This window comes from Halichoeres trimaculatus, unplaced genomic scaffold (genome assembly GCF_033239565.1).
Source record: "Halichoeres trimaculatus isolate MK-OKI-2021-1 unplaced genomic scaffold, fHalTri1.1 fHalTri1_scaffold_20, whole genome shotgun sequence".
Classification (NCBI taxonomy): Eukaryota; Metazoa; Chordata; class Actinopteri; order Labriformes; family Labridae; genus Halichoeres; species Halichoeres trimaculatus.
Genome location: NW_027437198.1, coordinates 25,499,102 through 25,518,238, shown reverse-complemented (window position 1 = coordinate 25,518,238; position 19,137 = coordinate 25,499,102). Strand labels below are relative to the sequence as shown.

The following is a 19,137-nucleotide window of genomic DNA, read 5'->3' as shown; positions in this document are numbered from 1 at the left end:
CTAAAACACGAGCTAATGGCTAAAACATGAGCTAAAGGCTAAAACACGAGCTAAAGTCTAAAACACGGACTAAAGACTAAAACAAGGACCAACAGCTAACACATGAGCTTTAGACTAAAACAGAAGCTAAAAGCTAGTACACAAGCCAAAAAACAGGAGAGAGATAGAGCACGAGCTAAATGCTAAGCCAGGAGTCAAAGAGGCTAAATGCTAAAACACAAGCTAAAGGTTAAACACAAGCTTGAGGCTAGAAACATGGACTAAAGACTAAAGCACAAGATAATGGCTACAAACATGAGCTACTGTGATTGTGCTAATGTCCATGTATTCAGTAAAAGTTGGCGTAAACAAAGAAAATTTGTTCCAAAACAAACACACGCCTGGTTAAAGGTCACATCTTTACCACAGTGTACGTGAGACTCCGGGGCAGTCAGAAACAGATCGTCCTCACAGCTTCTTTAAATAACCCTGACCTAAAATTTGAGTGTTTGTTGTCTCTGCTGTTTTATACAACAATCCCATTTTCTCAGTTTCAGTCGAGCCGAGGATTGTGCTCAAAGATCGATCCAAGATGTGAATCTTCCCCCTCCTTCCTCACAGCTCTGGGGTCAGACATCACGTCAGCGTGTCGATGCTTTGATCTCTGAGGAAAAGCTGCAAAGTGTTTTGAATCATCAACAGGATGTACCAAATTAATTCCTGCTTCATGTTTGATTCTTCGCTCTGATTCTTTGTTGCATGAAACACGTTGGTTAACCGTTTTCATGCTGGAGAGGTCTGTGTCTCAGAGAATCAGACTGCAGGTTTGAACAGTTTGTTCAGAGGAAAGCAGCTGAAGTTTGCTTGGATCCACATCAGACAGAGGAGATTATTTTTAAAATTCATGGAAACTTTTGCTTTAAATTCTCTTTTCATCTGTATTTTGAGTTTGTTCCAAGCTGCGGAGCGAATAAATGCTCCATATGCAACAGAGAGGGAGGTAATTATGTGTGTGATATAAGCTAAGCTTCAAATCATCGCCTCCAAGTGAAGCCAAGCTGCTTTTCTGTGTTCAGAACAAACTACGAACTTTGTCGACTTAACTTTGAGGCTTAAAAAGCTGAGAAGTCATAAAAACGCAAAATTTTTAAAAGATTGTCTGCTTAGAAAGTTTGCAGCATGGTGAGTTATGTTCATTAGTGAGTCTCATCACAGCTAATGTCCATGCATTTCATGGGGCGCTGATTGTAAAGTTACACACACTACAAATAATAACATTTCTCTACATTTAGCTCTGAAACATCAGTTTTTCTGCAGATTTAGAGAAAAAATTGTGAAATATATTTGTCAAGTATTATATATTAATGTTGAATGTATTCTCTAAATATTAGATGTTATATCTAAATGTTGAATGTTATTTATAAATGTTTTAAATGAATGTCCTGATTCTAAATATTTAGCTACGTTTCTAAACATTCAGTTTTTGTTCAGAATATTTAGCTAAGATTTCTAAGATTCTAAGATTGTTAAATCTTGGGAAGCGATCCAGCCAAGTGGGATTTTGAAATCCTGCCTGGCTGGGTTGTTTCCTCCAACTTTTATTTTGGTGCTTCTGGCGGGCCGGAGTGTGAATTTGCCTAAACAAAATATTAAGAAATCATACCTCAAAATTCAGAAAATTTGATCAAGGTTTTTGAAATCTTTTCTCAATATTTAAAAATCTTTGCTCAAGTTTAAGAAATTCTACGTAATTATTAAGTCTTAGCTACATATTTAAAAATCTTGATTAAATACTTCTAATAAATTGGATTTAAATTAAGAAACCTTGAGTTAATAATTAGAAAATTTTGCTTAAAATGTACAAATCTTGACTTAAAATTCCGAAATCTTTGCTTAAGATTAAGGAAATCCTAAATCAGTATCAAAACATCTTTGCTTAATTTTTTTTTTTTAAATCTTGACTAATTATAATTATATAAAATGACTTTTTTTTTAAGATTTAGAAAATCTTGACTGAATATTTGGAATATTTGCTTCAGATTTACATTTTTTTTTTCTAAATTTTTAGAAAAATCTTGACTGATTATTTAGAAATTATTGCTTAAAATTTTAGAAAATCTTGAGTTAATATATAGAAATCTTTGCTTAAGATTTAGAAATCCTTATATATAAATATATATATATATATATATATATATATATATATATATATATATATATAGAGAGAGAGAGAGAGAGAGAGAGAGAGAGAGAGAGAGAGAGAGAGAGAAACCTTTCTTAAGATTTCAAAAGCTTGACTAAATATCTAGAAATCTAGAAAATCTTGATCAAAAATTTCAAAATATTTGCTTGAAATTAACAAAATCTTGACTTAAAATTTCAGAAATCTAGTCTTATTATTAAGAAATCTTCCCTAAAGATTAAGAAATCTTAAAAAATACTAGTCTCAGCTTTTTACTTAGATATTTTAGATTTATATTTAGAATTAAAACTTTATGTTAAGAAAAGTAGCTAAATATTTAGAATCAGGACATTTATTTATAATATTTATATAAATAACATTTAATATTTAGATGAAACAGTCAGCATTTTTATTTAATATTTGACAAATATATTTTTTCAAATGTTTCTGTAAATCTGCAGAAAAAGTGATGTTTTGGAGCTCAATGTGGAGAAGCGTTGTGATTTGTCGTGTGTGTAACTTTACAGTCTTGGCCCTGTTTTATTTATGGAACAGGCGGTGAATGAATCTGAAGCATCATTTAAACCTTTTCAGGACTGAAAAAGGGAAGTTTGTCAGATCTTAAGACTTTGCATTTGTAAATCTGTCTGGGTTCATGCACCAGTCGATCAGGAAACCAGTTGTGGAAGGTGTTTGTTTTGGAGTAATGTGTGAACATGCATTCCTCTGTGTTTGTGCAAACAAAGCCGGGCCTGAGGCCGGCGGCGTGTTTGCTCTGCCCTCACTGTTTTCTTCTCTCACTTCTCACCGCTCCCCTTCCTGTCTTCTCCAGACCAAACTGGCCTTGCAGAAGCAGCTGACCAAGAGCTTGACAACTGGCTTCCTGCCCAGCCCCCTCACCCCGCCAACTCTGTGCACGGTGGCCACTAACCCACTGGCCCTGCGCCACCCAGTGGGCGCCACCACCTTCATCCAGACCCCTTTCCTGGGCCCTGCACTGTTCCGGCCCGCCCCGGGGCCGCTGCGGGCCACACACACACCCATCATTTTCTCCCCTTACTAAAGACTTGACCCCTTCCTGTGTGAGCTCTACCCTGGTCCCTTTAGCGAACCCCAGGCCCTCCTCAAGGTGTGACCACACGACACAGGCCACACGCAAACTATGCAGCCCGCTTGACTTACCGGAATGAGTGCACAAGTCCTGACGCTCCTCAGAGAGCTCCTCTTATCCTAAAGGCCAAGATCCCCCATCATGCCTTCTTTCTGCTCCTCCTCTCTTGACCTAAGGAGCAGGACCGGCCTCCAGACAGAGACTGGTGCTCAGAGGCCTCTTTTATAGCCATTTCATGGGTCAACATGGTTCAGATTATGGATATTATTGTGTAACTTATTAGAGAACAAATATAGATAAGTCTAGATGTATGTTTAGTGTGGTTGCCACAAAATAAGGTCCCTTTACTTGATGCTCTTTTAAACATTTTTAACTTATTGTGTTGGGGGTTCAGGTGGAAGGAGGGAGGAGCTTAGATCATTATAGCAGCTGAACCTGCAGCGTCCGCCTGTGTGTGGACTCAGAGTCTCACTTATCACTGTCTGAACAAGCTCAAAGGGCCGAAGATCAAATCCTGACAGAAATCATCTCAGTGCAAACATCAAACCTCTGGAAACACTAACCTCCACAACAACATACACACACATTTTCATGTTAACAAATCATGTTTTTTCCCCCTCATAATTTGACTGTATGAAACGATGGACGACACATCATGTATCCTCCTCATGTACAAAAGTAAAGCCAAAATACACCTCACTTTGAGCCTTAAAGGTAGGGTCTGCAGGAATTTTATAACTTGTTAGTAAACACAGCATCCCGTTTCCTCATGGGAGAGACTTCAGAGCTGTGCACCTGACTTGGCATGTTAGCACAAGCTAATCACAGGTATCTGACATATATCGCGTTAGCAGAAAGCTAACTTGCGCCGCTTTTTGCCTGGTGCAGATGGGTGAAAGTGGAGCCAAGCTTTATCTGTTTGGTGTTTCGTTTCACTTTGGTAATTATTGACGCTGCTCTGGTTAGCTTCTTCCACTTGCTAATCAACATGCAAAGTCACTCCCGCACTGGGCACCCTGCGATTAGCCAAGGTAACCACGCTTACTTTTCTCCCAGAAATGTCCTGAAACAACCAAAACATCAACATCCAGGCTGAGGAGGGGGTTTGAGGCAGACACAGACGCTGACATATGTATAATGTGTGTCGGTACGTTGGCATTCTGTTTATTGGGAAAATCTTGCAGACTCTACCTTGAAATTAAGAGAAATATTGGTCGAATAAATTTGGCAAATATTATAAATAAATGTTAAATGTTTTAAATAAATGTTAGCCAAGGTAACCACGCTTTCTCTCTGCCCAGAAACATCCAGAAACAACCAAAACATCAACATCCAGGCTGAGGAGGGGGTTTGAGGCAGACGCAGACGCTGACATACATGTATTATGTGCGTTGGTAAATGTTGACATTCTGATTTTAGGAAAATCTCGCAGACTCTACCTTGAAATTAAGAGAAATATTGGTCGAATAAATTAGTCAAATATTATAAATAAATGTTAGCCAAGGTAACCATGCTGACTTGCTGCCCAGAAACATTTTGAAACAACCAAAACATCAACATCCAGGCTGAGGAGGGGGTTTGAAGCAGACACAGATGCTGACACGCATGCATACACTGCAAAAACTGAAATCTTATCAAGTGTTTTTGTCTTATTTTCAGTAGAAAATTCCTTTTTAGACTCAATATGAGCCAAATTCACATGACAAATCCAGAAAAATGTCTTGTTTAAAGTTATTTAAAGACAAAATTGAGGTCTGAATTGTTCATAACCAGTTAAAAAAAATCTGCCAATGGATCAAGAGAAAAGTTGCTCGTATTAAGACATTATTCTAGTCTCAAGGAAACTTTCAAGTAATTTTTTCTTGTTCCATTGGCAGATTTTTTTATTGGTTACAAGTGATTCAAACCTCATTTTTGTACTCTGATAACTTGGAACAAGACATTTTTCTGGATTGATAAGATGAAAGTGGCTTGTGTCGAGTATAATAAGACAATTTTTACTTAAAAAGAGACAAAAACACTTGATAAGATTTCAGTTTTTTGCAGTGTAATGTACGTCAGTAAACGATGACATTCTGATTTTAGGAAAATCTTGCAGACTCTACCTTGGAATTTAGAGAAATATTAGTCAAATTTATTTGTCAAATATTATATATAATTGTTAAATGTTTTAAATAAATGTTAGCCGAGGTAACAACGCTAACTCTCTGCCCAGAAATGTCCTGTAACAACCAAAACATCAACATCCAGGCTGAGGAGGGGGTTTGAGGCAGACACAGACACTGACACGCATGTATAATGTGTGTCAGTTAACGTTGGCATTCTGTTTTTTAGGAAAATCTTGCAGACTCTACTTTGAAATCTAGAAAAATATTGGTCAAAATTTATATGTCAAATATTATATTTAATTGTTAAATGTTTTAAATAAATATAACCACACATACTCTCTGCCCAGAAATGTCCTGAAACAACCAAAACATCAACATCCAGGCTGAGGAGGGGGTTTGAGGCAATCACAGACACTGACACACACGTATAATGTAGGTCGGTAAAAGTTGACATTGTGATTTTGAGGAAAAACTTACAGACTCTACCTTGAAATTAGAGAGTATTGGTCGAATAAATTTGTCAAATATTATAAATAAACATTTAATGTTTTTGGAAAAATGTTAGTCCAGGTAACCGCACTTACTCTCTGCCCAGAAACATCCTGAAACAACCAGAACATCAACATCCAGGCTGAGGAGGGGGTTTGGTGCAGACACAGACACTGACACGCATGTATAATGTGCGTTGGTAAAAGTTGACATTCTTTTTGTTAGGAAAATCCTGCAAACGCTACCTTGAAACTTCAAGAAATATTGATTAAATATAATTTATTAATGTCTTAGAAAAATGTTAGCCGAGGTAACCACACTTACTCTCTGCCCAGAAACATCCTGAAACAGCCAAAAGATAAACATCCAGGCTGAGGAGGGGGTTTGAAACAGACACAGACACTAACACACATGTATAATGTGTTGGTTAACGTTGACATTCTGAATTTTAGGAGAATCTTGCAGACCCTTCCTTTATATTGGACGTTTATCGATATGAAATGTTTCAATATGAAAGTATTTCGTCTTCACTTTTGGGGAGCTGTCATGTCGTCCTTCATACAGTCTCAAAATCCTCTCAAACCCCTGTTTTCCCGCGCCCTTGACTTATATAATTGAAACTTTTCCTTCTCTCTTCATTTCTGAGTCACAGCACAGTCAGATTATTTTCCCGCTCCTGTATCCTCAGGATTTAGCGCTCATTAAGGTCCAGAAAAGGTCAGCTTGTCAACTCGACTGTGTTTCAATTTGCAGATCTGTCTTCTCTCTGGAATGACCGGGTTTTTTTTTTCCTCTCCATTATTTGCTTCAGTGCAGTCATTTGTGCAATGCAGCTTGAACGTTATGTTCCTGCCAAGCTGGCGGCATGAAAACATGTTTGCAGCTCTGGATGGCTTACATTGCAAAATCGCCATCTTTTCTTTTCTTTTCTCCTCCACATGACTGCTCTTTTTCTTCCCCTCGCTCCTTCAACCCCGCTGTCGTCACCTCGCTGCTGCCCTTGATTTTCCGCGGCGTAAACTCAGCACGAGGGAACCTCCCTTTCACACACACACACACACACACACATTCAATAAACCCACAGTGGATGACTTGGAGTCTTGATGGGATTTCACAGTGAAAAGTTTGGGTGACAGTGGGTGGGGAGGCTGCTCTGCTGGTGCTTGATTGACATCCTGTTGCAGCGTCTGCGCACAGCGTGGGAGGGAACAAAGCACAGTGCCATGGCAACCACATTAAAAGCACCTTAAAACTGATTTACTTACAAAAGCAATGAGAAATTGTGTTAGTGTTCACCTTTTTTCGCTGTAGCTGTGTTTCTTTTTTTACGAACCCATGTCGATTTCAGTGAGCTTTGAGAAAACAAAAACAATCAGGTGAAAAAGATCACTTTAAGACAAGTCTGACATTTAAAGCAATACATTCAATATGTTTTATTTATACTGTGTTTCCAGTGTGTCGTTGGCTTTATCTATTCTATACTGTACACACCTGTAACAATGTACGATGTACTTCAACACAGCCAAGGGCCACTCTGAACAGTCAGCAGGAGGTCGTTGGAAATGTCCCTCGTTGCTCACGGTCGGGCTCGGCGTGTTGGGACTGTTTCCATTCATAGCTGCTCTCAGACCGGGTGCTTCAGCGCCGCGTGACATTGCTCTTTCACTCTCAAGCGGAGCAGGAAAGAAAGAAAACTTTTGTACGACTTCCACTGAGCAAAAACATTGTTATGTCAGAAACAAGTGTTTGGGACGAGTGTCACACAAGTGCAACATCGACTGTCATTTCGCTGTTCATGCTGTGAGCTGTCTCCCCCTCCTCCTCCCTCCCACACAGGATATCGACTGACACGCAGTCCTCCTTCTGCCAAAAAGGACTCTTGGCAAGGTCTCCTAAGGACTTGAAGCGTTACACATCATCCTCCTTTCATACCAAATCATGTTCTCTTAAATAACAGAGACGAGCCAGTCTTCTCATCCCCTCATTGTGCAATATGTAGAGTCGTCTGTGATGCAGCAGTGCCATCTGTCGTACAAACCCTGTCATTGACATCCAGTGCTCGTGCATCATCATAGATTTCTGTTTTAAGGACCCCCAAGTGTTTCTGGGTAATCGAAGCCACCGGGTCCCCTCGCCATATCGATGTGACCCCTCCCCCAGTCACACTACTCAGTGAACCAGCCAGCCTTTAATCTTCACTGTGTGTTTGTTTCTGTCGCTCAGTGGGAACTCTGACCTGAAGAGGAGAAACTTTGTTCAAATAAAGAATCTAGAGAAGGCAAATTATACGTAGAAACCATAGAGTAACTATAGAGATTTTATCAGAGTTGTTATCTGTATCATAAAGATCATAGCAGAGGGTAGATTACCGTAGGCGCTGTGCAGCGGACGTGAAGAGGACAAACGCTTTCTTTTCTTCCTTTATTTACGTGGTTTTACTAAACATGTTTTTTTAAGTACAAGAGAAAATATTTAAAAGCTTTTTTTTCTCTCCTTGTTGATTAATAATATAATACAAGGCCTTTTTTAAGACAATATCCTAACGTCACATTTAGCCAGGCCTTCTCAGGGGTGACAGGTTGAGCAAAAGCTAACATGACCATCCATTCAGGGTATCCCTCCACAGCTCGGGAGAGCAGGAAACACTGTACGCATGGATGGAGTGACTAAATAAAACTTACAGTGCTGTACCATAGAGAGTCAAAGTGGTGGATTTTGGAAAATAAAGCTTTTAGAACTTCTAAAAAACAACTGTAATGATGTTTGTGTGTGTGTTTCTCCTGCATGATGAGTGGAAACGAAGAACAGTAACATCCCTGAAGGCACCGCTTTGATTCAGATTGACATTTTTGCAGTAACAATATGTGTGTGGGTGTGTGGAGAAGAAAAAAAGGAGCTCAGGCAGATGATTGCTCATGAATAAACAGCGACAACATGAACGCTCACATTTACAAAGACGCTCTAAACGGGTCTGCAACCTGCAGCTCTTTGACTCATCTGCTGTGGCGCCTAAAAAAATATCATTAAAATAAAGAATTTTGATTTTTCTTACAGAGGGTATTGATGATTAAAGACACTGACACTAAATAAAATCCTGCGTTAACATTTAGTTGAACTAAATCTTCATCCCATCTGTCAATAAAGCCTGCCACCGCTCTACTTCACCTCCTACAACATCAACAGCCCACCAACTTTCCATGCACCTGTGGCTAACCTCAAGTTTTACAGCCCTGGGAAGAAAACTACATCTACAAAAAGACTAATCTGGAAGAAAATACAGATTTTAATTCTGTGTGGATGGATTCATTTAACTGCCAACGTGTCGGTGTAATATACATGCTTGATACATGGCAAGACTAAAAACAAACAAAAATTCAAATTTTAAATGTTTGCAAAGTTTTGAAATTTCAAAATATTGTAATTTTTTTATAATTTCATTTTGAAAAAATTGGCAATTTTTGGCAACTTTTTGAATTTTTAAAAAAAAAACTTTTGATTTTATTTTTGCAACTTTCTGAAACTTCAGTTTTTCAGGAACTTGCAAATTTTTGAAATAATTTTCAACTTTGTGAAATTTTGTTTTTTATTTTTATTTTTGCAACTCTGGATTTTTTTGCAACATTTTAAAAGATTCAATTTTTTTGCAACATTTTAAAAGATTCAATTTTTTTATGTTTTTGAAATTTTTTGCAACTTTTTGAAACTTTAGTTTCAAGACATAAGCAAAAAATATAAAATATTTTCAATCTATGTAATCAGATTTAAGTATGCTCTCCAAAATTTAATTTCAATTGTATTTTTTGCATATTTGTAAAATTTCAATATTTGGCAAATCTATGGAATTATAAAAATATCTTTTTTTTTCCTTTTTTTTTTTTTTTTTTGGTGTTGTTCAAATTTTAAAACTGCAAAAAAGAGAGAATCAATTTAAATTTCCTTGTTTTTTTAATTTTATACATTTTTTTGAATTCCAATTTTTTATTTCGATTTTGGATGGTTCCAAATTTTTTATCTTAAATTTGAAATTTCAAGTAGATAAAAAAAAATCAATTAGAAAAATTTGCAAATGTATTTTGTTTCAAATTTTGGCATTTAAAAAAATTCATTTTCAATTTTCTTAACATTTTTACAAAATTATGAAATCTCTTAATTACTTAAATCTTATCAATTTTACTTTTAATTAAAAAAACAAAGACACCACGGTTACAATTTTATAAATTAAAAAAAAAAAACCTTGTTTAGATAAATTGTTCTCTAGATTTTAACACTGTAAAGAATTTTTTTTTTTACAGATTTTATTGTGAAGATAAAGTAGATTTTATGACTCATGAATGAGTGAGCTGAGGAAAAACGTCTCCTGTGAAAGTAAAGGTTGCAGACCCTGCTTTAAACTCTTCCTTCTCTCTGTCTTTGACTGAATCATGTTTCAAAATCACACCAAGGAAAGAGAAACAGCCCAGACTGAATCTGCTCTGTACGTGATCCCAGCTGTTTCCAGGTTACGGAAGGTTCTGGCTCCTCTCGGCATCTGTTCATCTGGCGACCCACAGGGAGTCATTTCTGTCATTTCAGGAAACAACATGTGACAGCGGGACTGAAGCTCAGCCAGGTTACACTGTGCTCTGAGGCCTGTGAGAATAATACACCTGAGTGGATGTTGTTGTTTGCTTGTTTGGAGACAAACAAATCTATATCTGCAGATTATGCCTCACAGTCCAAGGTGCATTGTGCTCTGGATTGGATTTTACTCCCACAATGCATCTGAAAGCAGCGCTCAGACTGAGGACCACGCAGAGAGGAGCGCCACACTGTGAGATAAACAGACTTCATGCTTTTGTCTCCCCCCGGGATAATCACGTCTTTATCTCTGTTAGCTCTGCAATAATTTCTCTGTTTTCTGCTGGATTATTTATTGTCCTGTGCCCCTCAGGCCGGCTCTCGCACCGTCCCTCTTTGTGGAAACGGCAGATAAGCACAGATCAAGTCCCGCCCCTCCTGTGGTGCCAATCAAAGCAGAGCTGTTGGATCCTGAGCGTGTGCGATGTGGTGGAAGGACACGATGACCTTGCTAAACTGTGACAGCTGCGTATCCGCTGTATTGATCCGTCATCTTATCCGGCGGAGTGACACCCTAATCTCTGAGTGTGGTGGTCACCCCCACTCCTGCCTGTAAGGGTGACCCCCTCACACACACACACACACACACACACACACACACACACACACACACACACACACACACACACACACACACACACACACACACTGTGTCGTCCTGTTAATAAGCTGATAAGGTCTGTAGAGGTGTTATCATCTACAGTATGTGCTCATCAAACTGTCAGTGCCAACATTTACTGTGTTGTTTTCTTCAATTTCTTGTTCATTTTAATGTCTGGTCCCGCTAAAGGTTTATTACCTAACAAAAATGACAAAAATGCAGCTGATTACATCATATTTTATGTACTATTTGACATGTTTAAGCTTCATTGTATCCCCAGGGTTTATAAGAGCCCATTTCATGTCATAAGCAGCTCTGCACGTGCAACCAACAGTGGCTTCTTGCTCTCGCATAACGCCTAAAATAACGCCTAAAATAAAGCCTAAAATAACGCCTAAAATAACGCCTAAAACAGAAGAATTATGTGAAGCTACAAAGGCGGCCATCTTGGCTCTGCTGGAAACTGGTCTGAGTTTGAGACCGGAAGCCAAAAAACTGAAGATCCCAAAGACAAAGTGAGCCCAACATGGTACCACCAAAGTGCTTTCTGGTCGAAGCAGGAAATGTCTTCCTACCCAACGAGATGACCGAGCACTCATGGTTTCTGTGTCAGGAACCATCATCAGACCTCCAGAGAGCTTTAACAAGGGTGGGCCCAGTTTGAAACCGACTTCTTAAAGCTGGTCTGAAGTCACACAGGGCGCTGAAGAAGCTCTTCATCAACCAGAGGCAGAGGAAGACCCGGGTACTCTTTGCTAGGGATCAAGGATTGGACTGTTGGTGATTGGGTGAAGATTCTCTTCAAGGATGGATCCAGTTTGGAGTTGATGTCCACTCCAGACAACTTCCTGGTTACAAGGAGACCTAGAGACGCCTACAAACCAGACTGTCTGACCCTACAGTAAAACCTGGAGGCGGATCAGTGATGATCTGGGGTTGTTTCAGTCTGGGTGGAACAGGGCTACTCTTGAAAACAGTCTTCTTTCATCAGCTGAGAAACTGATTTTCCAACAAGGCATTAGCTGTGTTTCCATTGCACCTAGAATTGCGCCACCACATTTTTGAAAAACCCCTTTACATTTCGATAAAAGACAAAAAGGTTTTACGTTCTCATTAGGTGGTCTTTCAGAAGTTTCGATATTGAAGTTTCTCGCAAAAGCGTGATGGAAACACCTTTGTTGCAAAAACATGTCACGTTGTCATGACAACACACTTCCCTCACTTCCTTGTACGCGTTCACTGCCACACACACGGACTGTGGCGTTCATATTTTAGCATCTCTGCTGTTCGTTCTGTGTTCAGTGTAGATGTTTGTGTTTGTTAGCATCAGTAGTGAAAGCATCAGGATGGCTGTGAGCGGATCAGAGAGGAGCAGGAGCGAGGGGTGGATGAGTGAGAGTGAGCTGGAGATGAATTTTGTTGCGTTTCAGCTGACCTTAAACGCAAACATTTGAAAACGGCCTCCAGAGTGGGATTTTTCTGAAACGCTGCCGACACCATTGCCGTGTAAACGATAAGCCAGCGTTTTCAGTGGAAACGGTGATACCACACTCCGCCTCGCGTGCGCGCATACAACAGGTCAACAGTACCGTTGTTACGATTGTCGGGAACTACCGTGTTGTGCTTGTGCTGCTGAATCTGCTGACTGTCATTCAACAAAATGTGCATCTGTCGCTCCACTTTATAACTTAGTATTCCCCAATACACCAGATGATCGGCTCAACTCTACTTCGGTGGAGATCTCCCAAAAGCTGCTTCTGGACAAGACAGTTATAGCACCACCTACAGGCCTAGCATGCTTACTACAGCGTTTTCAGTCCTTCAGCATTCCGTGTAAACGCAGTTTTCACTGTGTTTTAGCATTTTCAGATGAAACGTTGTTGTGTAAACGGGGCCTCAGTGTTTTGTTTTTGCCTGTTTTGAATTGGCGAGATTAGGGCCGACAGTTTGACCAGCGACTAAAAACACTAATGTTCACGAATTGGCATCATCACCAGTGCAGCGTCCAGACGGGCGTTACGTTTTACTTTACTCAAGTTGTGCAAAATTCTAGTTGTAATGGAAACGCCAGCAAAGCAAAACTGCTCTTAATCAAAACTTCAGAAATATTGCTTTTTTATTTTTTTTGATTAAGAACCTGAACATTCGAACCCTTATCAATTTGCAGATCTTAATCCAACTGAAAACCTGAGGAGCATCATCAAACTCCAAATGGAGAACCACAAACCCCAAAACAATGTAGAAGCTGGTGGAGAGCACGCCAAGACGCATGGATGCAGTCATCAAAAACAATGGTTATACAATCAAGTACTGACTAATTGACTAAAACGGACAGAAAAAACCATGGACAGCCTGAAAGCTCTGTTTTTGGCAGCACAATAACATAGCTTTTAATGTAGGAACCTGATTTTTGTTCTTATCAAAAAACACAGAAAGTGGCGAGCCAGCCCTTAAATTAAACTCTTAGAGCTATTTTTGTTGTTGTCTTTATATTTGTCCAAACAAATGTAACTTTAGTCATCCAAGACATTAAAACAAACAAGAAACTGAAGAAAACTAAGGTGGTCTAATCATTTTTTCCATGACTGTATGTTAGATAACGAGACATAATGAACCTCAGTGAGACATTTTATCTTTTCAGACCTGTTAGGATGATGAAAATAACAGACAGCAAAAATAATAAACTCATAAAATCTGAAAGATTGCGTTAGATGAGCTGCAAATCAATTTGTTTTTCTTGTTTCTTGACTTCCACTGTGTCTTTATTTAGTCTTCTCATCATCGACTGATAGGAGACGATATTTCAGTGCATTCCCCCCGCCGGATCATGACAAAGGTGTCACACTCCTTCAGCACACTCGCTGGATTCACAAACTGTAAAGAAAGATCCAATTTGTGCAAAGCTTCAGGATGCCTTCAGCCTGATTTATTCCAGATTCAATCATCCTGAGCTTTCAGGACAAATGATCTGAGTCACAGGCTCGTGGGAAGCAGCATGACAACTAACATTTTACAGAAGCGATGTCTTAAGGGCAGCTGATGTATCAAGTCGAGAAGAAGAAGAAGAAAAAAAGTGTCACTGCTTCAGAAGCTCCTGCGTGGGATAGTTTTGTAAATCTGGTCTCCGTGGCTGTGAAAAAGAGGGTCAGTGCAGCAGCTTCTCTGTTTTCTCCTCAAAGGGGGAAACAGGAAGTGAGGATGAAGTGTTATCTGTGTGATGCATCCTCTGGGAGAGCCGGATGCTCGGCTGCAGTCATGACACACGCTGTCATGCAACAGTAAAGGAGCATTACTGGTGGCAACACAAGGGCGTCACCTTGTTAGGTCGTGACTGTGACTTGGAGACAGAATCTCTCCTCTGTGCCGAGTGTAATCTGAAGGAGGTGGAAGGTTCATAAATCACACAGACGGGCGTGAATCGATGCCTCACTTTCTCTTCTTCACATCCAGAGCTGTGGATCTTCTGATTCCTGAGTGGATCGATACAGAAATAGAATATTGGCAACTTACGAGAGACTCTTTGTCTCTGTCAAACGTCAGGAGGTGAATTCAACACCACTGTGCTCTCATTGTCCAAATGTGTGATACAGTAACATCAGGCTCAGTTTGACTCATTACACAGAGCGTGATTGAAATGAGATGGAACATGATAGCACCCGCTGGGGAAACTAAGGTCAGTGTAATATCATTCAGTCATGTTCCACTTGAGGTTTTCTCATTATCTTGTATTAACCTTCCAAATTAACGTGCCCACGTGGAGCTGTAACATCATTTTCTGTTCCCTAACACATCTGACACAGTTTTCACTTCCTCTACAGACACTCAACAGATAACAGCACCTGATCGATTCGGCCTTTTCACAGCAAACAGAAAGTCTGTTCAATTTAATTTACAGCGGGGTATCAGTGCTGCTTTCACCCAATTATAGTCTGATGTTTAAAAATCAATAAGCACTTGTTTTTTCTTTCAGAGGACACAACAACTCGATGTTCTGTTTAATAATAATTTGTACTTTTTGTTTGATGATCCATATGTAGATATTCTACAAAGACAAGAAGAGCATTTAATTTCCAATTCACACAAACATCAGTCAAAAGTGTGTCTGTGGTGTCAAATATTGACAGTATGATGCTATTCTGATGTCACCATTTTTGTTGAGTATAAAACATATTTAATTTTATTATTTTTACAGCAATAGATTTTTTTTTTAAAGAGATTATAAACATATAAATGTATTTTAACCCCCTTTACTTCTATATCAGCAACTAAAACGCCAAATGAGACAGAAATGATCTGGTCATTTGTTTTATTTTGAAGGGTTATATCTATAGAGGACTAAAAGTGCCAAAATTGCAAACAACAACAAAAAAGATTAAGTATTTGATGATGCACTGCTAGAGCAATAAACATAAATTAATTAAATAAAGAACTGCAAAATTAAGTAAATAAATAATAATTAAATAAATAGTGAAAATGTTAGATGAGGAAATTATTCAATTTGGATTTACATACGATTAATTACCATTAAATAATTAAGTAATTCAGTACTGAAATAGAATTAAAAAAAATTGAATAAACAAATAAAAATTAAATAAATTAATAAATAATTGAGAAATTAAGTAAATGATTTATTAATTAAATAAAAAGTGAAAATGTTAAATAATTAAAAGATGTAATTTTGATTTACATAGGATGAATAACTATTTCAAATTATTATAAATTTAATTTATCATTTATTTTTTTAATAACACCTTTATCTTAACAATTTAAAAATGTTTATTTACTTATTTCCACTATAAAATAACTATTGATATATTTAATTATTTAAACTACTATCTATCTATTTATTTTTATACATTATAGTAAATATTATACATATTAATATTTATATATTTGATTTAAGCTATTTTTGTCCTCAATACATACATGCAAACAGAGTACAATGTTATGTTAGCTTTGGTGATTCATATTGTTGTAGTTCAAAACTGTGGCCACATGAGGGCAGTAAACACTGGAGCTTCACCATGCAAGAAATATGTCTGCTTTTATCTTCAATGATTTTGAAATTAAACTCAGAGCAAGTTCTTCAAATATAATTGCACAACAGGTTATACATGCCTGAATGTCTAGTGTATATCTGTGATGAAGTAATGGTTAGAGTGTTTAAAAGTCCCTTGCCTCTGTAGTAGTTTTACCAAAGTAATAACTCACAGATACAATTTCTCAGGCACAGATACAGTCACTTTATTTGTTTACAAGACAAGCAAACAAAATTCAAGTGAACAAAGTTTGATATGCAAACATAAAAGCTTCATTTTTTGACATCATAAAAAGGATTCATGTATGATATATAATTCTGATAAACTCTGACACAAGCTCATGAAACTCCAAACACATTTCCCTTTCAATAAAAGAAACAACAAAAGCTGCTTGTGTTTTCAACAGTGTTGCACCCTGAATTGTATTTTTTACTTCTTTAACAGGAAGAGACAAAAAAAAAATCATACTTAACCTTCATATTATCTAATTACAAGATAAACTGTAGAAACCTCTGGGCATTTGACCATATTTAATACTGAATGTTCTCAGTGTCATAACCTGAACAAGAAGCACCTGATCCAGCAGAAACAACGATTCAACAGAACATCTTTAACCCCACGCGTTAAATTTTAAAGCCTGTACAAACTGTGATATGTGTTGAAGGAATGTCGATCATTAACTTTCAGTAAAGAAGATATGAAGTGTAACAAACTGGTTCAACAAACAGCAAAGTTTCTGAACAACATCATCAATAAAATCCCTTCACCAACTGTAACTTTTAAAACATGTAAAATCCAGCATTTGTGACAGAAGCATCAGGTAACACGTCAGTCTGTGTGTGCTCATAGTGTTCATGGAAATAAAGCAGTATCCAGTGTTTGTGTGGGTGGGTTGCAATAAATCTACACTGTCAGCACTCTGAGTCTGTTTCTTTAAAACCGACTGTTAAAGTTTGATCCAAGTTAAAAAGGCTGACTCTCAGTAGTTCGAGAACTTCACTGTCATGGTCCAACATAATAACATCAACAACACACAACTGCAGAGAATGTGGAGGAAATGTTTGACAGTATTAAAACAAAAAAGGGAATAATTAAGAGAATTGTTCAACTCCAGCTATGATGAAGTGTCTTTCCAATAACATCAAATTCAGATGCTGAATCATACAATCATCCTGCTCTCTCCTAAACCAACTCCTCCTGCTTCATTCCTTCAAGATATCAAAATACGGTTTTTAACAAAAGTTCCCTCTTCTATCCCTTCCTCTTTCTTCACCAGCACCAGGAGCTGCTCATTTAGCTGTCTATGGAGCCACTGCCCTTGTTCTTATTGCGACTAAGAGGAAAGGTGGACTTGCTCTGTGGTTGGGTCATTTTGCTGGCCAGATAAACAAAAGGTTCAATCAGCGTGCGCCGATCCACCACCGAAACCTCCCAAAGGCGCACCTTCTCGTTTTTCGCCCAGTTCTGGGCTACGTTCGCGTCGACTCTCCTCTCATCCTGCCTGTCCAGCTTATTACCCAAAACAACGATGGTCACCTATGGATCAGAAAAAACAGGTTGGTGAAAAATCAGCGAAAGATTTTTTTTTTCAAATCTCTTAAATGTTTAAAGAATTAGTCCTCACCTCTTTCTTGTCTCTGTGGCGGTCAATTTCTTTCTTCAGGGCCTCCATCCGCTTGAAAGACTCCTTACTGTCGATGCTGTACACAAGGACAAAGCCATCGGCAAAGGTGAAGTAATGTCGAGGAAACTCCATCCCGTCCCGCAGCCCTCGGGTGTCGTAGAAGCGCACCTGCTCCCGTGTGCCACGGTCAGTTTCTATGGAGCCAATATAAATATCCTCGAGGGTCTCCATGGGCTCTGAACCTGACAGTGGATACACATGTCACAGTGGTTTGTACACAATGAACTAACAATTAACTTGAAATATAAAGTAACAATTGTTCAAAAAGGTCCAGATAATAAAGAGAATGTGTGCATGACATTAGATGAATATTACATTATAAATAAAAACTTAATACTGGTTCCTCAACAAATGTAAACTGGGGTGTAAAAGGTTGTAGACAAATATATAAGCATACTAGATGAGAAAGTATGTTGAGACTCCTGTTCACTGACTGTTAATAACTGAGTTGTAATGTGCTATAAACATGTAAATGTAACAATGACTATTCAAAACAGTGGGTGAACGGATGATTTATACCTGCAACATGATTGGCGTACAGTAGCTGCTCCAGCACGGCCGTTTTACCCACTGCAGCCTGGCCGCACACAACCACTTTACAGCTTTTGCCCATGACCCTCTCTGTGGTTCACAAATCTGATTATAAAAGCAAAGACGACAAACTGTTGATTTAAATTCTTAGTTAATTACACAGTGTAATTACAAAGCAACGTACAGCACAACACAACAGATGCGGGTTGTAGCATATAATAAAACCTATTGTGCCTTAAACTGCTGTTTGTTCAATACATTGACCAATAAATATATAGTTTATGTTAAAAATAAAATACGGTGAGAGAAACCATGGTTAGCGCGATGCTAACGCGTTTAGCTTACCCTTAGCTTTTAGCTGATACAGAGGACAAAAATATCGATATAAAACAGGATTATGTTTTGAAAACTTCCCCACATATTAAATATCCCGATATCGACGACTTGTAAATAAAGGTTAATTTACAAGGACAATATTTTTGACATATTAGCAAAACACTTTTCTTACCAGGCGGACTACTTCCTGTTTACAGTCTACGTCACTGCTGTAGTGATGTGTCAGTCGCGAACGATCCGGTGCTTCGAGCAGGCAGAGAGCCGCTGTCTCCAATAAGCACATCAGAATGCAAAAATTAATACAAATGAAATTTAAGAACTTTTGATTACCATGTTTTTAACTTCTAAAAACTTTATTAATGCCAATAGTCGAACAATATCAGGAATTGTTTTGATCCCATTGCAATTTTTTAAAATCTGCGTGTTTGAATGTCTCAGGGGACTTCAATGCAAAATTTTA

At 38.2% G+C, this 19,137-nt stretch overlaps 2 protein-coding genes across 5 annotated transcripts in view; one reads left to right on the top strand and one right to left on the bottom strand.

Annotated features, from left to right (window-relative positions):
- Positions 1-8,822, top strand: part of znf385c (zinc finger protein 385C) — a 187,811-nt gene extending 178,989 nt beyond the window's left edge. For 2 of the 3 annotated variants that reach the window (XM_074696948.1, XM_074696951.1), the window contains one exon: positions 2,994-8,821. In XM_074696948.1, the coding sequence (XP_074553049.1) occupies positions 2,994-3,224 (231 nt within the window). In that variant the 3' untranslated portion in view covers positions 3,225-8,821. Of the gene's footprint in view, positions 1-2,993 lie in introns of all 3 variants that reach the window. The other variant, XM_074696949.1, reaches the window with a different exon arrangement.
- A 7,484-nt stretch (positions 8,823-16,306) lies between these two features.
- nkiras2 (NFKB inhibitor interacting Ras-like 2) lies at positions 16,307-18,913 on the bottom strand. Of its 2 annotated transcripts, none has more exons than XM_074696671.1 (4): positions 18,850-18,913; positions 18,330-18,446; positions 17,751-17,992; positions 16,307-17,662 (listed from the first exon to the last, which is right to left on the bottom strand). In XM_074696671.1, exons 2-4 carry the CDS (start codon positions 18,421-18,423, stop codon positions 17,420-17,422), a joined length of 579 nt encoding a protein of 192 aa, XP_074552772.1. In that variant the 5' UTR covers positions 18,424-18,446; positions 18,850-18,913; the 3' UTR covers positions 16,307-17,419. The 2 variants fall into 2 exon arrangements, with proteins under 2 accessions (XP_074552772.1, XP_074552773.1); XM_074696672.1 differs by lacking the exon at positions 18,850-18,913 and adding an exon at positions 18,687-18,820.
- Between the last annotated feature and the right edge of the window lie 224 nt (positions 18,914-19,137).

Coding starts and splice junctions, on each gene's coding strand:
- nkiras2 (XM_074696671.1), bottom strand. CDS start 18,423: ATGGGCAAAAGCTGTAAAGTGGTTGTGTGCGGCCAGGCTGCAGTGGGT. Junction 17,993..18,329: donor GTACGCCAATCATGTTGCAG/GTATAAATCATC, acceptor ATCCACTGTCAG/GTTCAGAGCCCATGGAGACC. Junction 17,663..17,750: donor GCCACAGAGACAAGAAAGAG/GTGAGGACTAAT, acceptor TCTGATCCATAG/GTGACCATCGTTGTTTTGGG.